At 39.6% G+C, this 23,454-nt stretch overlaps 1 protein-coding gene across 1 annotated transcript; it reads left to right on the forward strand.

Annotated features, from left to right (window-relative positions):
• Window positions 1-6,231: 6,231 nt before the first annotated feature.
• LOC124261012 (protein BTG3-like) lies at window positions 6,232-23,234 on the forward strand. Its single transcript, XM_046695331.1, has 4 exons — window positions 6,232-6,321; window positions 6,633-7,127; window positions 22,343-23,057; window positions 23,197-23,234. Exons 2-3 carry the CDS (start codon window positions 6,817-6,819, stop codon window positions 22,980-22,982), a joined length of 951 nt encoding a protein of 316 aa, XP_046551287.1. The 5' UTR covers window positions 6,232-6,321; window positions 6,633-6,816; the 3' UTR covers window positions 22,983-23,057; window positions 23,197-23,234.
• The last annotated feature ends 220 nt before the right edge of the window (window positions 23,235-23,454 follow it).

Here is a 23,454-nt window from a genome sequence, read left to right on the forward strand (position 1 = left end):
CCACTGCCCCTTGATCAATGAACAGTCTAGCAATGTACTATCACAGCATATGTCGTAACGTCCCTAGTGTTATGTGTAGATCTTTTATGGTTTGAATGCACTACTTACTTCCTGCAACCGTGAAGATCCGGGGTAGAATAGGTCTTCAGCAACCCATGTGCTTGCCATAAAAACGCGACTATTTTGTCGTAAGAGGCGACTAACGGGATCGGGTGGTCAGTTTCGCTGACTTGGTTGACACATGTCATCGGTTCCCAATTGCGCAGATCGATGCTCCTGCTGTTGATCACTGGATTGTCTGGTCCAGACTCGATTATTTACAGACCGCCGCCATATAGCTGGAATATTGCTGAGTGCGGCGTAAAACTAAACTCACTCACTTTTATGGTTTGAAGCATGTACATACTTTTCTAACAATACAGACTACGCGTATAATATATACCTTTCATATCACTGACCTCCATTAGAATAACATATCATGACATAGTAATTTACTAATTACTGCGACAGCCTCCGTGGTGCACTGGTTAGAGCGTCCGCCCGGAGAGCGGAAGGTCGCGGGTTCGATCCCCGGCCGCGTCATACCAAAAGACGTTAAAATATGGTACTTGTTGGTCCCTGCTTGGCGCTCGGCATTAATGGGTTCAACAAGGACTGGTCGGCTCGGAGTCAGTATAACGTGTCTGAGTGGGGTATTCATGCTTCACTGCGGCATGGTACCTCAGTGAGCTAGCACTATAAAACCAGCTTCAGTCTGGGCTAGTACAAGCAGCCGCACATACACATACACACGCATGCACGTCGTCATATGAGCGACATATTCTCCAACGCGACGTTAAACCCAACTTCACCTCACCTCACTTCTGAAGCAACTTATAAAACACTCATTATATCCCAATTGTTCTTTTATCTTCTGAATTTGATCAGATGTAAAGTGTACATCTTGCAAACAATAGATATTGCCTTTTTTCTTTCTTAGGAAATTGATTACCCTTTTACGCTTTAAGTTATCGTTTTGGCCCCTGCAGTTTTGAGATAGTATCTTAAGAGTTTCCGTCATCTTTAATTACACGATCTATTTGTGTAATTCCAGCCAATTCGGGGACAATCATACTCATAGTGAGTGAGTGAATTAAAATTTAAAGTTACATCGGCAATATTTCAGCCATATCGTGACTAAAACAAGTTCTAAATTTATAATACATACATATAATATATAAAACCCTGTGAACGAAGGTCAGTAACACCACTAGATTAATCTTAATATTATCACAGATTGAGTTAAACTAGCTATCATATATCTTTAAAAGTAGAAAACATACTCATACGAGTGGATAAAATATATATTGCTTCCATATATGTATTTATCTGGTGTCATTTAGGCCAGAACTGGCCAGGTGTTTGTATAAGGGTAAAGTGCCAAAATGTATTACTACATGTAACATATGACACAGTAATAAACTATTATTATTAAAAAATAAAATTTTAAAAATAAACATTATAATACTTATCATTTGAAAGGCGCATGCGTACACATGTACCGGTGTACCGGTAAGACCGTGCAGTCCCATTGTTTTACACCATGCTATATGACGGTAAGCTGTCGCGTTCAACCGATTTGTCTATTAATTATTCAAAAGCCTGATTAAGTCTCAGAGTTTAAAAGCGTTCAGATGGAATGCTCAGAACAAAATTCAATACGTGATAGCCAGGTAGATTTAGAAACAAAGCAAACCTTTATGATGGGCCAGGTGTAAGTGGGCCTAGTTGCCCGAGCACCTAGTAAACTTTTAATAATCAATCAATCAGCGATAATTAAGTCATTACCTGCTTACGACCGGTGACGTATATATAGTGTTATCTTGCTTCAAGCCTACCAAAACAGCTTTCTCACTGTGCAGAAACATGCTGAATAGTCCACATTAATCGTAGAAATAGCAACATAAACATAATACCTCGCTACCGAAACGGTAAAAACGGCAACTTTAAATCGCTAAAACTGGATAAAAAAACGAAGAGCATGCAACTTCGATTTTGCGCATGCGCACATGGAAGCGGAAGTCTCGACCACATGTTGACATTTTCCAGCTTGGACAAAACTTACATTCCCTTTTTAAGTATTTCTGTTGTGTTATTTGGCATTTATCATCATACTTGTGTGCACACTTGTTTAGTTTACTTTCCATTCGTGTGAAGTGATTGACAGCAATTATTTCGAGATATTCAATACTTTTTCTACGCGAGGCGATTCATGGTTGCTTGGAAATTTGATAGAACGCGTAACGCCCGTGCGCAGTTGAGGTCAAAGTTCGCTGATATAAAAGTGTTGCAGTTTCATAGTCTTTCGTTACCGTTTTTACTGTTTCGGTTGTGAGGTAGTATGTTTATGTTGCTATTTCCACGAATAATATGGACTTTTCAGCGTTTTTCTGCATCCTGGGAAACCTTTTTTGGTAGGCCTGTTGCTTGTTGTTACAGCGCCTGGTCATCGGCGGAAGGGGTCGGAGAAACAAGATCTGGTCGGCGACTCGGAATCAGTATACCGCCTCCGTTAGAGCGTTAGAGTGGTTAGAGCGTCCGCCCGGAGAGCGGAAGGTCGCGGGTTCGATCCCCGACCGCGTCATACCAAAAGACGTTAAAATATGGTACTTGTTGGTCCCTGCCTGGCGTTCGGCATTAATGGGTGCAACAAGGACTGGTCGGCTCGGAGTCAGTATAATGTGTCTGAGTGGGGTATTCATGCTTCACTGCGGCGTGGTATCTCAGTGGGCTAGCACTATAAAACCAGCTTCAGTCTGGGCTAGTACAAGCAGCCGCACCTACACATACACACGCATGCACGTCGTCATATGAGCGAAATATTCTCAAGCACGACGTTAAACCCAGTTTCACCTCACCTCACAGAGGGATACCTGATACACCGGGATAGATCTGGACAAGTATAAGCCTGCACGTACGTGCGTACGCACGCACACGTATACACACCTGCGCATCACTGCATAATGCAAAAAGGTCATGGGGCAAGGTCTGTTAGTCTGGCTTGGTTGTTTGGTTGCCTAAGGCCGCACTCAGCAATATTCCATCTATATGGCGGTTGTCTGTAAATAATCGAGATAGGACCAGACGATCCAGTGATCAACAGCATTAGCATAGATCTACTCAATTGGGATACGATGACATGTGTCAACCAAGTCAGTGAACCTGACCACCCGATCCTGTTAGTCGCCTTTTACGACAAGCATGGGTTGCTGAAGGCACATTCTAACCCGGATCTTCACGGGTTGGTCAGAAAGTGTGCTAGCCTATCAAACCGGGATAGATGTGGACCAGTACACGCACACACGCACTTACGCGCGCACACAAGTCGTGTGCACACATGCACCTCCCTCTATAAATGCAATAACTCTTCACCTCACACTATCGCCACTGGTAACACTACTATCACAGTCCCTGAACCATAATCGTTCCCGTTCCACCCAACCCGCATCCTCGATAATCTCCAGGGTATACGTTACGATCACTCTCCACTATACCCTGGATGCATCCACGGCTTGGCCCGATAATTATATAACCACCCTTTGCTGGCTCCGCATTCTCACAGTAGCCAATCAGCTAAGCCGCCGTTATGTCCCGAACTTGCCAGTGTCAACAAAGATAGCGGTCGCAGTCGCGAAGGTTTGGAAATAATACAGAAAAATTGACAGATCTGAAACTTAAAAAAAATATACAAAGGAACTCCTTCTACCTCTTTCAGAATACCTCTGCATCTTGATAATTTAAGAAGCGAAAGTGAGTTGTGATTGGTTAGCTCAACTTCTCCAGCGTAGACACCTGATTGGATAAAAAGCCAGCCAAGGGAGGTAATAAAATCATCGGGCCAAGCCGTGGATGCATCCAGGGTATAGTGGAGAGTGATTGTAACGTATACCCTGGAGATTATCGAGGATGCCCAACCCTTACTGAAATACAAACTCCCTCAATGAAGCAAGTCTAGATTTTCTAGGCCCATATCCCAACCTCACATGGGCTCCTTTCCAATTTAAACGGAGTTCTTTGTTTCCAGCAAAATCATACATTTTGAGAGACTAAGTGTTGGGCTAGAGACACACTTACTGTTCATAGTGGCATTGATAACCCATGTAAGACAGCAAGTGAAGGGGAAACAGTCCCGCTCCACAACACTGCAACAACATGGAATGGTTAAACATACATGAGTTGAGTGGTGAAGCCAGTGTTTTCACATTTTGATAACCAGTCGGGCTAGCTATGCTTGAAAATTACTAGCCCACAAAATAATTCACTAGCCCGAAATTTGAATGTAGAAACTTAGCAAAAGATTTAAAAACTAGATGAGAGTAAAATATTGTCGGCATGACACAGGTTTCATCATTAATCTGCTAATATACTCATGCCAATAATGGTTGTCACCCCCTCCCCACCCCAACCCCACCCCCACCTCACACCCTCATTCCCCACAACCCCTCTCCAATTAAAAAAAAATTGAAGGGGGTGACAACCATCATTGGCATGAGTATATGATGAACATTTTCATCAGGCCGTAATCTTGCATGATTTAAAAGTGTATTGTAACTTAACAAGTCGGAGAGAGTGAGTATATCTACAAAATGACCTCATGAAAATTCACTAGACAGTTGGGCTAGTGACTGTGGAGATTGCATGGCCCGACTTGAGTTTTACTAGCCACGGGCTAGCGGGCCAGTGGCTATTTCCCACACTGGGTGACGCCCACTTTCCAATACCTATAATTGTCCACAGACAACCAATGACGAACACTGCGTACTAACTGGAATAATTAGGTGACGTGCAATGGATCTGTACCCACGTGGCCGGGGAGGACAATATAATGATCTCGTCCGGGTTAGAATCCGGGTTAGCATCATGAGAATGAACCTTCAGTAACCCATGCTTGTCGTAAGAGGCGACTAACGGGATCGGGTGGTCCGACTCGCTGGCTTGGTTGACACATGTCATCGGTTCCCAATTGCGCAGATCGGTGTTCATGCTGTTGATCACTGGATTGTCTGGTCCAGACTCGATTATTTAGAGACCGCCGCCATATAGCTGGAATATTGCTCACTCACTCTGGTCAATAGATAAAACGTAAGGGACGATGCAAAATGGAATATTCCCGCTTTTAAGAACCTAACTCACTTCGACCGGGGTGTTCTGATTAGATAATGAATGCGATTAGGTAACATAGGCGGATCCAGAAGGGGGGTGCAGGGGTGCGGACCACCCCACCCCACCCTCACCCACCCAATTGTGTAGATCGATGCTCATGCTGTTGATCTCTAGCTTGTTTGGTTCACATTCCATTACTTACTGACCGCCCCCGTGTAGCTGGAATATTGCTGAGTGCGACGTAAAACAACACTCTTAAACAAACAAACCTTCTTGGAGGTATCCGTCAAAATCTACATAAAGGAACCCTTTATATCCCTTGGGGGCGGTGGGGTAGCCTAATGGTTAAAGCGTCCGCTCGTCACGCCGAAGACCCGGGTTCGAATCCCCACATGGGTACAATGTGTGAAGCCCATTTCTGGTGTCCCCCGCCGTGATGTTGCTGGAATATTGCTAAAAGCGGCGTAAAACCAAACTCAGTCAGTTTATATCCCTTGTATCTAAAGCAGAAAAAAAATCGAACGTGTTCTGTGTCACGAGTCTTAAAACGGCAATGGCTAGACGACTTTGATTTCCCTTTAATGCGGTGCGGAAAACGAGTTTCACCCATTAACGTCATTTAACGTCATGACGCTGACAGGAATCGAACCCCGACCTTCGACTCTACGGGCAGACACTCTATCCACTAGACCACGGATGCAGTCACGCTGACCTTTAAAATCCTTCGTTGCATCTATAAATGGTAAGCAGAGCACCCCCAAAATATACTGTGATGTTTTGCTATCTGTGCTTATTTACCAGTGTGAATTATGTAAAGTTCATTTTACTGTCCTCGTTTTGCAATGATTATTAAAAACCTTAGTTTAATGTTGCTTTCATTTCATTTTAACATCCTGGCTACTGCGTATCTGGGATCGAAAAAGACATGTATAACATATTATCAACAGCTGCTAATTAGATCGACTGCGATGAATCACTTGCCCATCACTGCGCCCACAGCGGCTATTTTTAGTGGCATCAACTGAGACATTTGTTACCTCCCTTGATAGATGTCGCGCAGTGGACTTTTGTGACCTCGCTTGTGATTGGCTAGTTTTCCGAGCAAGCAAAACATTCCTCTCAAGGCAAGCACTGCAGACGAAATAATATTGCATTTATTGGAGGATTACACAGAAATCGGTAAGTGCTTATGCATGTATTGCACATGTTGACATTGTTTAATGAATATAGGTTGCATTTTGCTATCATGTTAGTGATATTAATGTCAGAATTTGACAGGACATGACTTGTTTTTCGACCTTGTGCTGTTAACAAGGGTCACGTCGAATTTATTTCTGGCGGGATAAGAACGATCGTGGAACAGACTTTCCTATTACTTCGTGAAGCTAATTCCTGGATTTGAGTCATGACCTGTAGTCGAGTTTACCCGAATACCGATGTGTCCTTGTATTTTATAACACTATACTCATTTTTTCGTTCCGGTTTGACAGGATACAAGACCGGATTTTGTTCAGACGAACTGACCTTGTCATAGCAAGTTGTAAACAGTCTCCTTGTTTACAAACACGACCAGGCCAACAAGAAGATATTGGTGGGAATTGTTTGTTGCCAGTGAGTGCACTTTTGAGGTCTGCATGTCTGAGCTAGAGGACGCAGACATTAATAAACTGAACAATGAGAGAGGAAATAGCGGCAGCTGTTGTCTTTCTGAAAAGACTAATGCAGAAATGTGAGTCCCTTCCCAGTGGAAAATTGGAAATATTCACAAAATGCCTGTCATCAGTGTTGATTGACCGATTCCGGGACCATTGGTATAAGGAAAGGCCAACCCGTGGACAAGGGTATCGATGTATAACATTCAGCCCAGCAGAACCTGTGGATCCAGTCTTGGAGAGGGCTGCTTGTGAGTCTGGGATCAATCTCCAGGAACCATTGTTGCCCATAGAGATGACACTTTGGGTGGATCCTAATGAAGTGTGCTGCAGGTATAGTATTACACATTTGTGATAAAGCTGTCGAAACTAGGAGTAGACACTATTGTTATGATTCACTGACAGGGTTTGCACCGGCTTGAAAATCCTGAAATTTAGACATTTTAGCCTTAAAATGTCCTAAATTCGTTTTAGGCCTGAAAGGCCCTTAAAAGTTATATGCACAAACTTGTCGAGTGATGATGTTGCAGGAAACTAATACACTACAAATACTTTGCATGACAGTGGGTGTTAATTAATCTCCATCACGAAGCAAAAACAATGACCATAAAGTTTTAGTGATATTTTTCAGGGCTCCAGATAATTTTTCAACATCAGGAGTATGTATGTACTCCTTATTCTTTCAATATAGGAGTACTGGAAAAACTTAAAAGAGTACATTTCGATTACAGAATGGAATTTAATGGAGTATCATTAAGCTTCTGTTTCATTTCATATATGCACCACAACATTGCTACTCTTGTGTAAACAGGTAGGAAAAAACAATAAAACAAACAAATTCAGTCTGTAAATGATTCTAAGACCGTACACCATTGCTGTGGTGCGTATCTGCTACGTTTTCTAAATTATTTCCTACCGTATCGTGCATATATTTAATCTGTACAATACGGCCCTTATCTGGAACCCTGATTTTCGATTAGCAATACATTACAAACAATTCAGTTCCATAAGTGGTCTTGTCAAAATAACACTAATTACACTACTGCATGGATATATTCCATTTTGCATATCTCATATATATATATGATATTAGATAAAAAACAAACTAGTTCCGAGTGAAAACAGTCTCTTAAAAATACTGGTAAATATTCAATTCAATTGAATTCATCATTAATTTCATGAAAGGATACAGTCACCGAATACACAAGTGAATCGTAACAGGACTACTATCAATACTTATTTTCTTAAAATCTAATTGTCACACTAACCAGACTATGTCAGCTAGTAGTAGTAATTTAAGTAGAATTCTGTTTTGCTGAAGTCATGATCATGGCAGGGGTGGAAATAACCCATTGCCCGACGCCCGAGTCCAGTGTTTTTTTCCAGTCGGGCAAGCAAATTTGTATATCACGCTGTACCAATGTCCAGTTGACTTTCCAATGTTAATTATGTTGTTTGTTTAAACAATCAACAAGAAAATCGGCCGGTATAGAGGAAAAATTATTAGGGCAAGTGATTTTACATGTGCCACTGTACCCCTGTCATTGTAAGATTGATAAATATTGTGTTCAGAATAACACAGGACATGCTATCCGTTAAGCATGGTACTAGTAAATCTGTTGGGTCAGGAGTGGTGTTAGATTTGGTCCTCATAACCAGTATGGTAATTTGTAAACTTACTTGTCACCATAACCTATAATCTTTTGTTTAGTTTTTCTTGACACACATTGTCATCCAATCTCTTGATGTACCAGTGTTTGCCCTGGGCATAAGAATGTAGCAGTCATCATGACACCTGGTGTCATGAGAGGGAGTCATGGGAGTCAAACAGGTTTTCTGCATCTAATTATACATGAATAAGAATTTAGGAGTCATCATGACTCCTTGTGTCTTGTGGGAGCCATGGACATGTTTTTGGGAGTCAAATACACAGGTTTTAGGCATCATGGCAAACGCTGATGTACTTAAACATTAATATTATTAATGTCCAGAATATGTTGCAGTGCAAACATGATCAATAACGTCACATAGCCATTCAAAATACAAACTTTCTGCTGTGTAGTGTCAACCATGAAACTGACACACAAGTTGGGAGAGTACAGGATTTGCTCACATCAATATTCGGTGACATTTTGAAGATGTCAAATGTGTATTGACAAACAGAGATGCCAACCTCTATGATTTTATCATAGTCGCTAAAAAGTTTAGCCTCAAACTATGCCAGTACGATTGCACTAGAAATTCTTCTTAATTTTAAGAAAATTCATTAAAATTCAGATATATATAGACCAAAACATATATTTTCGTCGATTAAATACATTTTCGCCAAAAGGAGATGACAATAAGAAATGTAATGCTGATATTTTGGATATCTGCTGTTGGAGGTATGTGAAATTACAGCGTCACTCTCGATTAGTGTCATATTATCTTTCTCATAATCCATCATGATTTTAAGTAATTGGTTGACTTCTAATTTTATGGCCAAATTGCTAATTTTGATCCTTGAAACTTCTATTTGCAACACTTTGGGGTTGGCATCTCAGGACAAATAACAACAGAGGAAAATGTTTTGCTGAAACAAAAGTTGAATGACCATGTTGACATTATTTGTAGGACATAGAGGAAGGAAATGGAACTCAGGGGTTGTCAGGCAGCAGTGGGATACAAGATACGATTTGTCTGTATCAGTACATATTAAGGCTGTTATGATTTAGTTGCATATTTGGTGATTCTAGCTACAGTGTTCACGAATAGCTTCTGACCCTCTGACAAATCCGGCAGATTCGCCACTAGTCGGATAGAAGTCTAAAACCCGCCGGCCCCAGTGTCTGACTGTATTTCACAATGACTTTGACTTAAGTTGTTATATGTGACCTGTGACACTTGTTTGCTGTTTATGAATCTTATGTTTGTTAATAATTTCAATGCCAATTATAAGAAATATTCAATCTGAAATGTGTGTTTAATTTCATTCTATGGGTCCTGTGAATTTTCAGTGGGTCAGACAGACATCTGAAACTTGCAGGACCCAATGTCCTGTTACTTTGAAACACCATTCGTGAACACTGTAGCTGTACTTTCAATTCAATTCATATTCGCTATCACCTGAATCGAATATTGCAGTGGTTTGGTAGCTTAGTAGATTAAGTGTTCACTCGTCACACCAAAGACCCAGGTTTGATCCCCTACATGGGTACAGTGTGTGAAGCCCATTTCTAGTGTTACCCGCCATGATATTGCTGGAATATTGATAAAAGCTAATTCCTCATTTGTAACTGCCTCCATGGTATAATGGTTAGAGCCTCCGCCTGGAGAACGTAAGGTTGCGGGGGTCGATCCCCGGTCGTATCATAGCAAAAGACGTTAGAATATTGTACTTGTTGGTCCCTGTCTGGCGCTCGGCAATAATGGGTAAAACAGGACTGGTCGGCTCGGAGTCAGTATAATGTGTCTGAGTGGGGTATTCAGGCTTAACTGTTACAACCGATCAATCATCGAAAATAATTGGTTAGCGTCATTTATGAAATTTGTTAATGCACATAAAAATAAGGAAAAAAACATGTAGTCCTCTTTAAAGGATGACTAGTATGTTAGGAACATAAATTTCTTGGAGCCTTTAAGATAAATTCAATCATGACTTGAAACGAGCTTGTAGTGCTTACAAAATGTAACAGACAAAACCAACCATGTGAAAAATATTGTTAATGAAAACAAGTGTTCCAAAATTGGTTGTGTTCGATTATGAGAAATTATGATCGATTGCTTGGTCGTTTAGTCACTACGACCAATCTTCGATTATTTCAATTAATCGGACCACCACTAGTATACAGCCACACATACACATCGTCATATGAGCGAAATATTCTTAAGTACGACGTTAAACCCCATTTCATCTCACCACCTAAAATATCTGTACACAGTTTGTGTGTTGATAGCTCACATTTATATGTAACCTGTTGCAAACAGCTGCCACTCTCAATAGTGTGGGTGTTAGAGAAGCTTCATTTATATCGTTTTTATTGTTATGAATGCACCTGGACAAGCTGATACTTGTTAGGGCCAGTGGGTTAAGTAAAGTTACTGGACCATTCAGCTGAAACACTGTTGTATGTAACATAAAGAGCTGGCTTTATAATTAGTGGTGTTCTGATGATCGAAAATAATCAAAATTCGGTCGAAAGAAGGATTAAAAATAATTATCGACTGTACAAAATATATTTTCGATTAATCAGAATTTTGTTGTTTGATAGTCTATTAGTATAGCACACTTGAATGAAGTAAACTAACCTTTAAATTTGATGAATATTCACGAACAAACATGCTCTCAACAGTGTAAAGCTATGCGCATTGTTATGTTTTAATCACTTTTATTTTTTAATTACAATTCCAGTGTCTTTCTTGCATGCATGCATTTCAGTGCATGACAAAATTAGTTAGACAAAACCTGGGGAAAAACACTTAAAATTGGTGATTACATTAAAAATGTATATATTTCGATTATAATCGATAATCATTCACCACAAGTCCTCCCATAATCGATAGTGGATTTGGTTTCCAATTCCTAACACTATTCATAATGTCTATGTTACATGGTACCAGGGAAATTTACTGATTTCACGTCAGTGCACATCCCCTGAAGACGTCGTCAGCCTGAAGTCCGTGTCAATGCCTGAGTGGAGAATATCAGCCATTGATGACTGTTCATAGTCTAAACATGCTTAACTCAGTGTATTTCTTATCAGAACTGAAATGGCATTTGTATGTAACCCATAGGTGGATTCAGAGAGGGGGGGTGCGCACCCCCCCACCCCCCTTGCTCTGAATGTTTGTTAAATGACCATTGAAACTCGGGTGAAAATGAAGTGTGCATCTCTCCTTTTCTCAATAGTGCGCACACCCCCCCTTTCTCAAAAAGCTGTATCCGCCCCTGTAACCATAGCGACGTATCAACTGCAATTGCATGGGGTTGGTTTTTTGGGAGAACACAAAGAGTCACAATGCATGTGGACTATTTTTGTCTGTTCTGTTTTATCTGCATATAACATTTATGCCATTGACATTCCACAGTGTTACTGGTTTCATGTGAGTATATATGGATTTATCTGAAACTGCATAGATGCCATTATTCTGGTCTATGTCTGAGCAAGTGCAAACCGAAATTGGAATAAAAGGGTTTGCTGCGTCATGTTATAATAGCTTGTAATATAATAATAGTTTATGTAAACGCCTCACTGAGCAGTTTCGCATCTATTGGTCCGAATAATCAAATCTGGACCAGATTGTCTAATAATTGATATCACTGGCTCATCCATACTGTTACATCATGCATCAATGGCGTCAGTCAGTCAGTCGCCGTGACAACAGTCATAGGTTGCTGTAGACCAATTTTAATCCATCTTTGTGGGGTTTGTTATAACTTATACAGCAGGGCTGGGACGATTCACTGATGCACCAATACATCACGATACATTTAAGTTTGATACAGCTATTGTATCGTCGACTGGTCTATTGATTCAAAACGATACCCAACTTTATTTCAAAACAATATCTTAAACTTGTTCGTCATATGAGTGAAATATTCTCCAGGCGACGTTAAACCCAATTTCACCTCACCTCTTAAACATGTTAAAGTACTTATTTAGAGAAAAATACGCAAGTATGTTAGAGTTACTTGTTTGTTTATTACAATAGTGTTATTGTTTTACACAAATACTATGAAATAATCACTTTAAATATTAATACTGTGTCATTTTTTCAAGGTGTATATATTGTGATACGCATCATATCGCATGTAAAATATTGCGATATGTATCGTATTGAGACTAGTGGTGTTCCGATTAATTGAAATAATCGAAGATTGGTTGAAGTGACCAAACGACCAAGCAATCGATCACATTTTCTCATAATCGAACACAAACGATTTTGGAACTGCTGTTTTAGTCTTTGAAACACTTGACGATGGAACATATCTTCGAGGTTGTCAGGGCCTGAAAACTTGTTTAATTCTTAGAAAACTCACTTCACTAACTGAAAAGTTATGACAGTATATTTCTTGAAGACCCCAGAAGGTTTATGTTCATGATATATCAACATCACTTTAAAGTAGCAAGTTGCATCATGTTATACACATCTGCAATAACAACCTGAATAGGAAAATCTGAAAATTGATGCTAACCAATTTTTATCGATGATTGTTCTTTGGTAATCAAGCAGTCGTCAATTATGAGATTTCAACCAATCCCCAACACTAATCGTGACATAGTGTATCGTCCCAGCCCTATTATACAGAGCTAATTTTGTTGTGCTGGGAGAGGTGTAGTGCATCACATGCGTTTCTCTGATCACCAATAAACAGTGGGGCCTTAGTCATGTTAAGTTTGATGATCTTTCATTGAATATAATATTAACATAATAATATTCAGAGATGCCCACCATTCCGATTTTGGAGGAATTACTCCGATTTTCAAATACAAAATCCACTCTCCGATTTGTCTATAAAAAACTCCGACTTTTTAGAAAATTCAAATTTGTTTATAAATTTAGAATGTTTGAAAGAATTTTAGTAAATATGTTAGTTTGAGTTAAGAATTATCTGGTTAAGTATGCCCGGAAATTGCATATTTTCCAGGCTAAATCTAAAGATTTTCATATTGGAAGCCCCCCAAACCCACACCATTAAAGGGGGCCCAAACCCCCTCTCACGCTAAAACCCATCTCACAACGTCAGGGCTTAGGAATATTTTTTTTAGCAAGGCTTGACTCCACTTTCATTTGATTCAGGGTTGGCATCTCTGTAATATTTTTAATGATTAGTCCATTTAAATTACGCTAAATCCACATCTACAGCGAGCTCATAGCGCAGTATTATTAGCCCAGATAACCCAAGCTGTCTGTGAACAGCTAGAAGGTTAATAGTCACATGACTCTAACCGGGTACTTATTATCTGCTGATGATTAAGTTACCCCTGAATTTACATTTTACAACAAAAAACATAACATGTCCTAGTAAATATGAAGTTTTGAATTTGGAATCTTTAATCTCTTCTGTAGCAGGTAAGACTGTACAGTATGTATCTTGAAATTTTTTTTCTGAGAATCAGTACGCTGGCTGAAACTTAACAAGCTTTGTCGAAATCACCATGGTTTAAGTTAAGTTCTACACAGACTTTCATTCAGCTCTGATGTTTCCTTTCGTAATTAGCTGACAGAATGCTGTACCTTACATACTATAGATTGTATAAAATAGAAAGAATCCCCAACAATCCAACCCATTTTTTATATTGATGTTGTCGGAACCATATCATTTGATTTTAAGGCCTCAGTATGTAGAAAGTAGGATATCATGTACAGTCAGTGTCACTCACTGTCAAACACTTTACGTCTTTAGCTCCCAGTATATTGCAATACATATCACAATACGGATGCCAATATTACAATAATTTGCAATACAATATATTTGCCAATACACAGCCCAAATAGCAGGGACACAAAACATTGCAAGTCGAATCATCAATTATTGATATTTATAGATGAAAATGGTCATTGATTGTGTTAGTTGCTTATAAATCCCCAATATAATTATTACAATTTTACCATTAGTCTCTTAGAACAGGGCTCCAGATAAGGGCCGTATCGGCGTATGTACAGATAAAAAAATTGCACGATACGGTAGGAAATAATAAATAAAATGTAGCAGATACGCACCACGGCAATGCTGTACGGTCTTAGAATCATTTACAGACGTATTTATCTGAAACAGTATTGTTTTGTTGTATAGTGACCTGTTTACACAAGACTAGCAATGTTGTGGTGCATATATGAAACGAAACACAAGATTACTGATACGCCATTAAATTCCATTCAGTACTCTAAATGTAGGCTTAGGTTTTCGAGTACTCCTATATTGAAAAAACAAGGAGTACGTACTCCTGGTGTTCAAAAATTATCTGGAGCCCTGTTAGAAACTTATGAAAAATACATAATCTGGAATCTTATTTCATTGTGTTTAGAGATCATATTAACCTGATCAAAGATCCTTTGGGTAAGAGTCTGGAATAACGGTGATTTTCTCCTCAATCTGCTTCATGCAAGGTTTTACACTGACTTTTAAAAATGGGAGTCATGGTGACTCACAATATTTATTTTTGGGAGTCATTTTCAATATTTGGGAGTAAAGAAAATTTTAATATTTCTTTGTGTTAATCATTCTCAGTATGTAACTGTATGTCACGACACCAAATGAAACTACAGCATTGTTCAATTCAAACAGCCAGGATTACTGTCTCCTCTGAGTTCTCTGGAACAATCTGACAGCTCTGTAAAAGTCAAACTATCAATCGAACAATACTGTAATTGTATATATTTTCACAGGGGACAATTTTCGCGGAAAGTTCACGAAAGATCTGTTAGTGCAGTTGTTTTTTCGCACATTTCAAACACTTGAGTGATGGTGTCCATCACAAAGTTTTCACAACCGATAGACATGCAATGATCAAAGCGAGCCGCCATAACTGAATCGTGTTTACTAAAACAATCAGAGAGAGAGGTGGGATTATACTTGTGTCAACATGACAACAACTGTCCCATATGCGAGATCAAGTGACAACGAATTAAGGAAGAGTATACAAGTACTTACGATAATTAAAGACCACCTCCGTGGTGTAGTGGTTAGAGCGTCCGCCCGGAGAGCGGAAGGTCGCGGATTCGATCCTCGACCGCGTCATACCAAAAGACGTTAAAATATGGTACTTGTTGGTACCTGCCTGGCGCTCGGCATTAATGGGTACAACAAGGACTGGTCGGCTCGGAGTCAGTATACTGTGTCTGAGTGGGGTATTCATGCTTCACTGCGGCATGGTATCTCAGTGAGCTGGTTCTATAACCAGCTTCTGTCTGCTAGTAGCATCGCGACATACACACACACTATGCACGCCATGGGTAATATGAGCGAAATATTCTCAAGCACGACGTTAAACCCAATTTCACCTCACCTCACCTACGATAATTAAACATAGAAATCATAAAGTAGTGTTTATTGTTCATGAACACGTGTTGTTCACATGGCCAAATTGTTGATTGGCTGCATTTCTTGTCTTTGTTTCAATTCGTGGTGTATATATGATTCAATTTCAATATCTCACCTTATGCTCCGAAATCTGGAATCAGGATGGCATTACGAATGTGGTTAGCGAAGGCTCCTAAATCTCAGACACCTGGATTACCTGATCCAAATTGCTGTAAAGACGAGGGTGATTTTGAAGTGACCATAGCGGCCAATAACGCAGTTGACAAAATGGAAGAAATGTCAGCAAGTTCATCTAACAAAAAAAGAAAACGCGGCGAGTACACCAAATACAATGAAGAAATTAGGGCTAAGTAAAATTGCTGTCTATGCAATTGAAAATGGCGTGATGAAAGCATCCAGAAAATTTTCATCTGAATTAAAGTGAAAAGTTTGCAAGTCGACAGTACGGGGAATGAAAAACAGTTTTCTAAAACAGCAAATGAAAACTGGCGAATCTCCACGCCGATTGGTCAAAGCTATCATAGGTCAAAGGCCAAAGATAGGTGAACATGAAGAAGAAATTAGGGCGTGGGTTCGAAAAACTCGACTCTCAGGTGGAGCGATAAATACAAGAACTTTGCTAGCAGCTGCTTATGGAATCATGAAAAAACGCCATAAATCGCTTCTCAAAGAATTTGGAGGGAACATCGAGCTGACAGAATCATGGGCCCAGTCACTACTTCGTAGAATGGATTTTGTCAAGCGGAAGGGTACGAAAGATGTGAAACGAATACCAGCTGATTTTGAAGACATCAAGACAGAATTCATCAACCATGTCTCAAAAGTGATTGAGAATCACGATATCCCTGACGAACTCTTAATAAACTGGGATCAAATTGGACTGTCGCTTGTTCCTGGAGGTCTCTGGAATTGGTGACAAGCGTCAAATCACTGCCCTTCTCGCCATCACAAAGTCGGGAGAATTCCTGCCACCCCAACTGATTTATGGTGGTAAAACGGACCGATGTCACCCATCAGTGAACTTTCCCGAGGATTGGGATGTTACACATACGGACACACATTGGAGCAACGAGGAATCTATGATGAGGTACATTATTCAAGTCGTTGACCCCTACGTGACACGTGCCCGGCTTTGCTTACCGAAGAAACAGAAGGCACTTTGCATTTTTTATGTGTATCGTGCTCATCGTGTGGAACCCGTGCAGAAACTGTTGGCGAAAAAGAACATTGTGTTTGTGTGTATGTGCCTGCCTGTTGCACTGACCAGTTGCGACCTCTAGATCTCGCCATGAACAAGACTTTCAAAGATGAAATGAAACACTAGTTTCATTTGTGGTATTCTGGTGGAGTTGTTCGCCAAATCGAAGAGCAAGAAGCAAACGGAAATGACGATCCCACATCGACAATTGATGTTGACAAATAGACAAGTGTTGTTAAACTTCTGTGGATAATCACTACCCATGACAACATCTCCAAGTGGTTTTTAAGTGACCTGATCAAGAGTGGTTTCACTGATCAAGCCTCGACTATTGTGATTTGTGACTGACCGAATTTAAAGTGAGCTTTGTTCATGTTGTGATTACGAGTGATCAGCTGTCAATCAACTGATAACAAACATTTGCTGATTGTGATCGCTATTACTAGTATATATATGCCTCTATTACTTTATGTATTGTTTTGATGTTGTTATCTGAGAGAATAAATTCCTACTTGAGTATTTGTCATGACTTGACCATGAATATTTGAATATTTCGCGACCTAATTGGTATGATTATTGGAATAACAATCTTTTATGCTAAGAGCGAAAAATTAATCCCACGCTTAAAATAACTATGATTGCAGTATCATTTTTGCTTATCAGATCGATTTATTGAACTGAAATAAGAGGGCCACCCATAAAACTTAAGGCCAAGCTTGACTGCAGGCAAGCTTGATGATAATGTTTTGAGAATCGTTTACAAAATTGTTGTATCAAATACGCAGGAATCATGCTTCATGTAAAACCCTGTACAAGAGTAAATAAATTAATGAAAACGTTGAGGTCACAAGTTATTTTAGGAAAGTATGTCATGTATCACTGCTGTATCAGACATCTTTGTCAATGGTAACCAATGGTAACAAGATCAATAACTGATACGGAGAACAATCACTCTCAACGATTTCTTCCATTATCTGCACAAAGCCTGATCAATATCAAGATTGATCATTTTCCCATAAACAACTAAGACCAAGCCTGTCGTCCTGTATGTTGTCATACTGATAAACTGACTATGTAAGGGATGAGCTTGTACATGATCTTTCTGTCATCTTCCTAAGTCGCCTTTGCTCCTTCTTGAGTCAAGATTGGATCACATTATACCTAAATAGATGAATGTTGTGGGAAAAAAACACCAAAATCAATTGACAGAAGCAATGGTCAGTTCTTGGATTGGCAGCCTCAGCTCTCTGCCAGTTGATAATGATTTATTGCTGATGCAGCCAGCATTGTTTTCTGGGCTGTTGTCGTGGGAACTCGGCCTATAATGTGTTCCTGGTTGTTTGCCGTGATAAGGTTCAGCCTTGGTGGACTGATGCTTGATGTCCTTTCAAGGCCACACTTTTTTATTACTTGGTTTACGGATACGCCGACCATAATTTTTGCTAAAGTTAGGTGGGAAAATGTTTTCAATTTATCCATTTTTTTAAAATGCCGTCAATAAATGAGATCCAACTAAGTAATGTAAGAATCTACTTTACTGAAATCTACTTTCTGTTAGCATCATTGCAAAACTAAAAATTTGAATATTGAAACAAACAAAATCGCTGAATTAAAATTACCGAGTGAAAAAGCTGAAACAAAACGATAGGTAAAGGGAGGCTACTCTTTCTTTTGACTGTCATCTAGAAAAAGAAATCTGAAATAGCACTTTATTTAATTTTTTATTATTATTTTTACCTCCTACCGACAGGAATATTGCGGTAAAAAAATCTGAAAACCAAGTAATAAAAAGAGTGTGGCATAATAGATATTGGCGGAGGGGCTGGTAAGGTGAGGTCTTTCAGGTTGGATCTAGTGGTGGTCCGATTAATTGAAATAATCAAAGATTGGCCGCAGTGACTAAACGACCAAGCAATCGATCATGTTTTCGCATAATCAAACACAAACAATTTTGGGTCACCTGTTTGCATTAACAATATTTTTTACAAGGTTTGTTGTATCTGTTACATTTCATAAACATTACAAGCTTGTTCCAAGTCATGCTTGAACTCATCTTAAATACTCCAGGAAATTTATCTCCTTAATATACTAGTCATCCTTTAAAGATGTGAAATTTGTAAATGCATTTTTTAAAATTTGCACCAAGAAACCCGAAAGAACTACATGGTTTTTTTAACCAGGAAAATTTGATGCATGTACACTAACCAATTATTTTCGATGATTGATCGGTTGGAATTATCGGTTGGTAATCAATTATGGGATTTTAACCAATTCCTCACCCTAGTTGGACCTGGGATCCCTAAATGTACTCTACACCATTTCAGTACTTTACTGGCCCCTCATATTACCAGCAAGGTGAGGTGAGGTGAAATTGGGTTTAACGTCGTGCTTGAGAATATTTCGCTCATATGACGTCGTGTATGCGTGTGTATGTGTAAGTGCGGCTGCTTGTACTAGCCCAGACTTAAGCTGGTTTTATAGTGCTAGCCCACTAAGATACCATGCCGCAGTGAAGCATGAATACCCCACTCAGACACATTATACTGACTCCGAGCCGACCATTCCTTGTTGTACCCATTAATGCCGAGCGACAGGCAGGGACCAACAAGTACCATATTTTAACGTCTTTTGGTATGACGCGTCCGGGGATCGAACCTGCGACCTTCCGCTCTCCGGGCGGACGCTCTAACCACTACACCACAGAGGCGGTCTCTTACCAGCAAGGACCTGTAACATGTAGAGATAGGGGTTCCCTGGATCCCCACGTTAAGTCGTGGTAAAACCTTGCATTATGGCTTGCTATGATATTCAGTTCAATTCTTTCATTCAGTATTAGGAGCCTTAGGCTCAGGGTACAAACAGTATACAATATTCTTGGTGGAACTCTGTACAGAATATGTAATACATAATACTCAAGATTTCAAAATGTAGATTGCATGATACAGTGCATAATATTTTACATAGAAAGTGACAAGTCATCAAACAATGATGACCGGTGATGAACTATGTGGAATTGGTTATCTCCCTTCCATCAGGTGCTGAGGTACTTCTGCCAGCTGAGGCCTTGAAAATAGATTCTGCTAATGGTGACTGATTTTCACAATTCATTATACTGAGTTGCTTTTATTCCAGTACAGGGGCCATCGGCCCATTATACAAGTACAGAGCATGATGAAGTACAATTGTGACATGAGCGTTGTATATAAATACACGTACATTAAGGACATTACCGTATATGACCGTCTATAAGCCGAATTTTGAGGACCAAAAAAAGCCGTCTGTAGAAGGGGGTCGTCTTATCCATGAGTTACACTTTCGTCAAACTTTTTTCCAGGGGTAAAAAAACAACATCGTATCACTTCGCGTGAACAAACAACAGAAGACGACTTTGTCAGTAGAGACGTCAAATTTGCAATTAAACATCACTAGACAAGATTAATTACCATTTAAGTTATAAGTTGTTTTTGCTGGGCATTGTTTTATTTGCAGGGATTAAGATTACCGTGCGTATTTGTCTCCATTACACAAAGCCGGAAATAGCAATCAGCTGTGCACACGTTTCCAGCGAACAAGTTCAAACATGCACAATAATATCGCGGGGCCGAATTCTGCGCGCAGTCATCAGTAAAATATAATACAGAATACCGTTATTTAACCCAAAGAAATATATCCTAGCATTGTGTAATTTTAGTTACAGTTTTTGCTCTATAAATTAATTAAGATTACCGTCGCGTATTTGTCTCATTACACAAAGCGGAAATAGCAATCAGCTGTGCACACGTTTCCCCGAACAAGTTCAAACATGCACAATAATATAACGGGATGAATTCTATTGATTGAATACTATTATTTAACCCAAAGAAATATATCCTAGCATTGTGTAATAGTTTTTATGTAAAAAATATATAATCAACACTAAGGTGTATAAGGTTATACGGACCATCATGAACGTGGTAAGCACGTGACATGGAACGAGGCGGTAATCAGTTTGTGATTGTTGAATGGGGTAAAATCAGCAAGCCAGTTTGTTGCTACAATAAATATGATATTTAGAGAAGCAAAATATATTATGCATTTTCTGTCAACTACACTTCGTTTCGATCCGTGAGTAGACACAATATATTCAAATAGGGGATTTCACAGAAAATGGAATCACGTTTCATAGCGGCAATAAACATATATTTTGCCAGATTATTGCATATGTTATGCAGAGATGCCAACCCTTACGCTTTAGGCGTAATTATTGCAATTTTGACCATTAAATTACGCCATTACACTTAATCTGCGAAAATTACGCTTTTCTACTCGTTTTACGAAAATCAATAAAGTGGATAAATTTTCACAAGGAAGTGTTTCGTAACGGACATGTGCAGGGTTGATTTATAAAAATCGCTTGTGTAATGAAAAAGACATTGATTGCTATCAAGTTGTACTGTTAGTATAGGACAAGTGTTGTACTGTCAGTATAGGATGAGTGATTTTTTATTAAATCATATCCAATATATTTAAGTTGGTTTTGATTAGGTATGACATAAGGCAGAACATACCTGCTTAGTAAACTTACTCAATGACATAATACTTAGGTGAGTAAAATGACTGAAATACGCACATATTTGAAAGCAGTGGGTAACAGAACATGAAATGCCCACTCAACATTCATAATACCCACTCCCAAAAAATACAGTGGGTGCTAAGGCTGTTACGATTCACTCGCATATTCGGTGAATCAAACCGTAGCCCTTCATGAATTCAATTCGTTATTCGTGGTCACCATGAATGAAACATAATTATGAAGAAGTCTGTGAATAAAGAGGTAGTTTTGTACATTGTGTGAGTCACTTAACTCTATTTCATCACATTAGTATATGTATGATATTATCAGTGACACAATTTTTATATCGATAATCATGCTAATCATTAATATTATTTCCCATCATCGATGTTTCCGATTATCTTCTTAGCCAGCCATATAAACATTGATCTATTGATGACATTTACAAGAGAATTTCAGGAATCTTTATGATGAGGGGCGGTGGGGTAGCCTAGTGGTTAAATCGTCTGCTTGTCACGCCGAAGACATGGGTTCGATTCCCCACATGTGTACAATGTGTGAAGCCCATTTCCTGTGTCCTCTGTCATGAAATTGTTAGAATATTGATAAAACTTTTTAAAGTGGTGTGAAACTAAACTCACTCACTCACTCACTCACTCACTCACTCACTCACTCACTCACTCACTCACTCACTCACTCACTCACTCACTCACTCACTCACTCACTCACTCACTCACTCACTCACTCACTTAATGATGATGTTCATGTTTCAGGTTTGGTGATATCAAAGCCAACTATTGCATGGTTGCAACAATGAAGAACGGATCACTTGACAACAAGGCCCACACCCTGGATGTGTCCGACTTGATCCTCCAGGCCAAGGAGCTCTACAACAAGCAGCTGAACATCACCACAACTCGTGTCAACTCCAACTCCAAGCCCTTGGACAAACCCAAGTCATGGCAGGTGCCTACAAACAGCCGCCCTGTCTCACAGACTGACAACCATCACTTCACCAACAACCACAACAACAACACCTCGGCCGACAGAGACACCAGACCAGTCGACAACAGCAGCAACAACAGCAACAAAAAGTTCTTTAACCAGAATCACAGACGGCAGCAACAGTTTAACAATTTCAACAACAGGCAGCCTTTTGGACAACTGGACAATGGTCGACCGTTCATCCCCCCAGATTTCAGTGTTCCCCCACCCCCTCCCCCTCCTCCCATGGGTTTCAAGCCCTGGCAGGCCCCAGGGGCGTACTCCCCGCCCGCTAAGAACAAGAACTTGAATACCAGTTTCCGCAACAAGGGCTTTAACTACAAACATGGGCATCCCAAGCTAGGACAAGGAGTGCCACCCAACAACGATCGCTTCCACTGGCAGAAAGATTTGAAGACTGTCAGTTAAAACCTTCGCACAGCATTTCTATGTGTGCATGGTCTTTGTGGTGAATGATCAGTAATGTTGATTTTTTTTTTAAAGGTTTAATTAATTGAATTTTATCTTTGAGACTTAAGCTTCACAATTGTATCTCTTGAAGCCCCAGTCTGTTTGTTTAATTTGGCAAGAGTAGACTAACCGTGTCTACCATTGTAGTGGCTAATGAGGTCATCACTTTAAGTCTGTAACCCAAATTAATGGCTTCAAAATTTAGGAAAAGAATTTCTCAAAAGATATTTGAACTTGTCATTTTATATTCCTTTGAAACTTATATGATTGTGTATGCATATGATTGTGTTGATAACTGACATGTCACTAATGATGTGGAAGCGTTTTTAGCAGTGTCCCTGAAATTTGCTGCTATTCTTTGAATCATGGGGATCCTGAATTATTCTTTTATTGGGCTTTTGACAAGGAGCCCTAGACCTTCATGTCTAAT

The sequence above is a fragment of the Haliotis rubra genome, unplaced genomic scaffold (genome assembly GCF_003918875.1).
Source record: "Haliotis rubra isolate DU_JTF1 unplaced genomic scaffold, ASM391887v1 Scf784, whole genome shotgun sequence".
Taxonomy (NCBI): domain Eukaryota; kingdom Metazoa; phylum Mollusca; class Gastropoda; order Lepetellida; family Haliotidae; genus Haliotis; species Haliotis rubra.

Bases quoted from the DNA above. Each gene is read 5' to 3' on its own strand.
- LOC124261012 (XM_046695331.1), top strand. From the start codon at position 6,817: ATGAGAGAGGAAATAGCGGCAGCTGTTGTCTTTCTGAAAAGACTAATG. The intron at 7,128-22,342 runs GTATAGTATTAC...TTCATGTTTCAG, and splicing joins CCTAATGAAGTGTGCTGCAG to GTTTGGTGATATCAAAGCCA.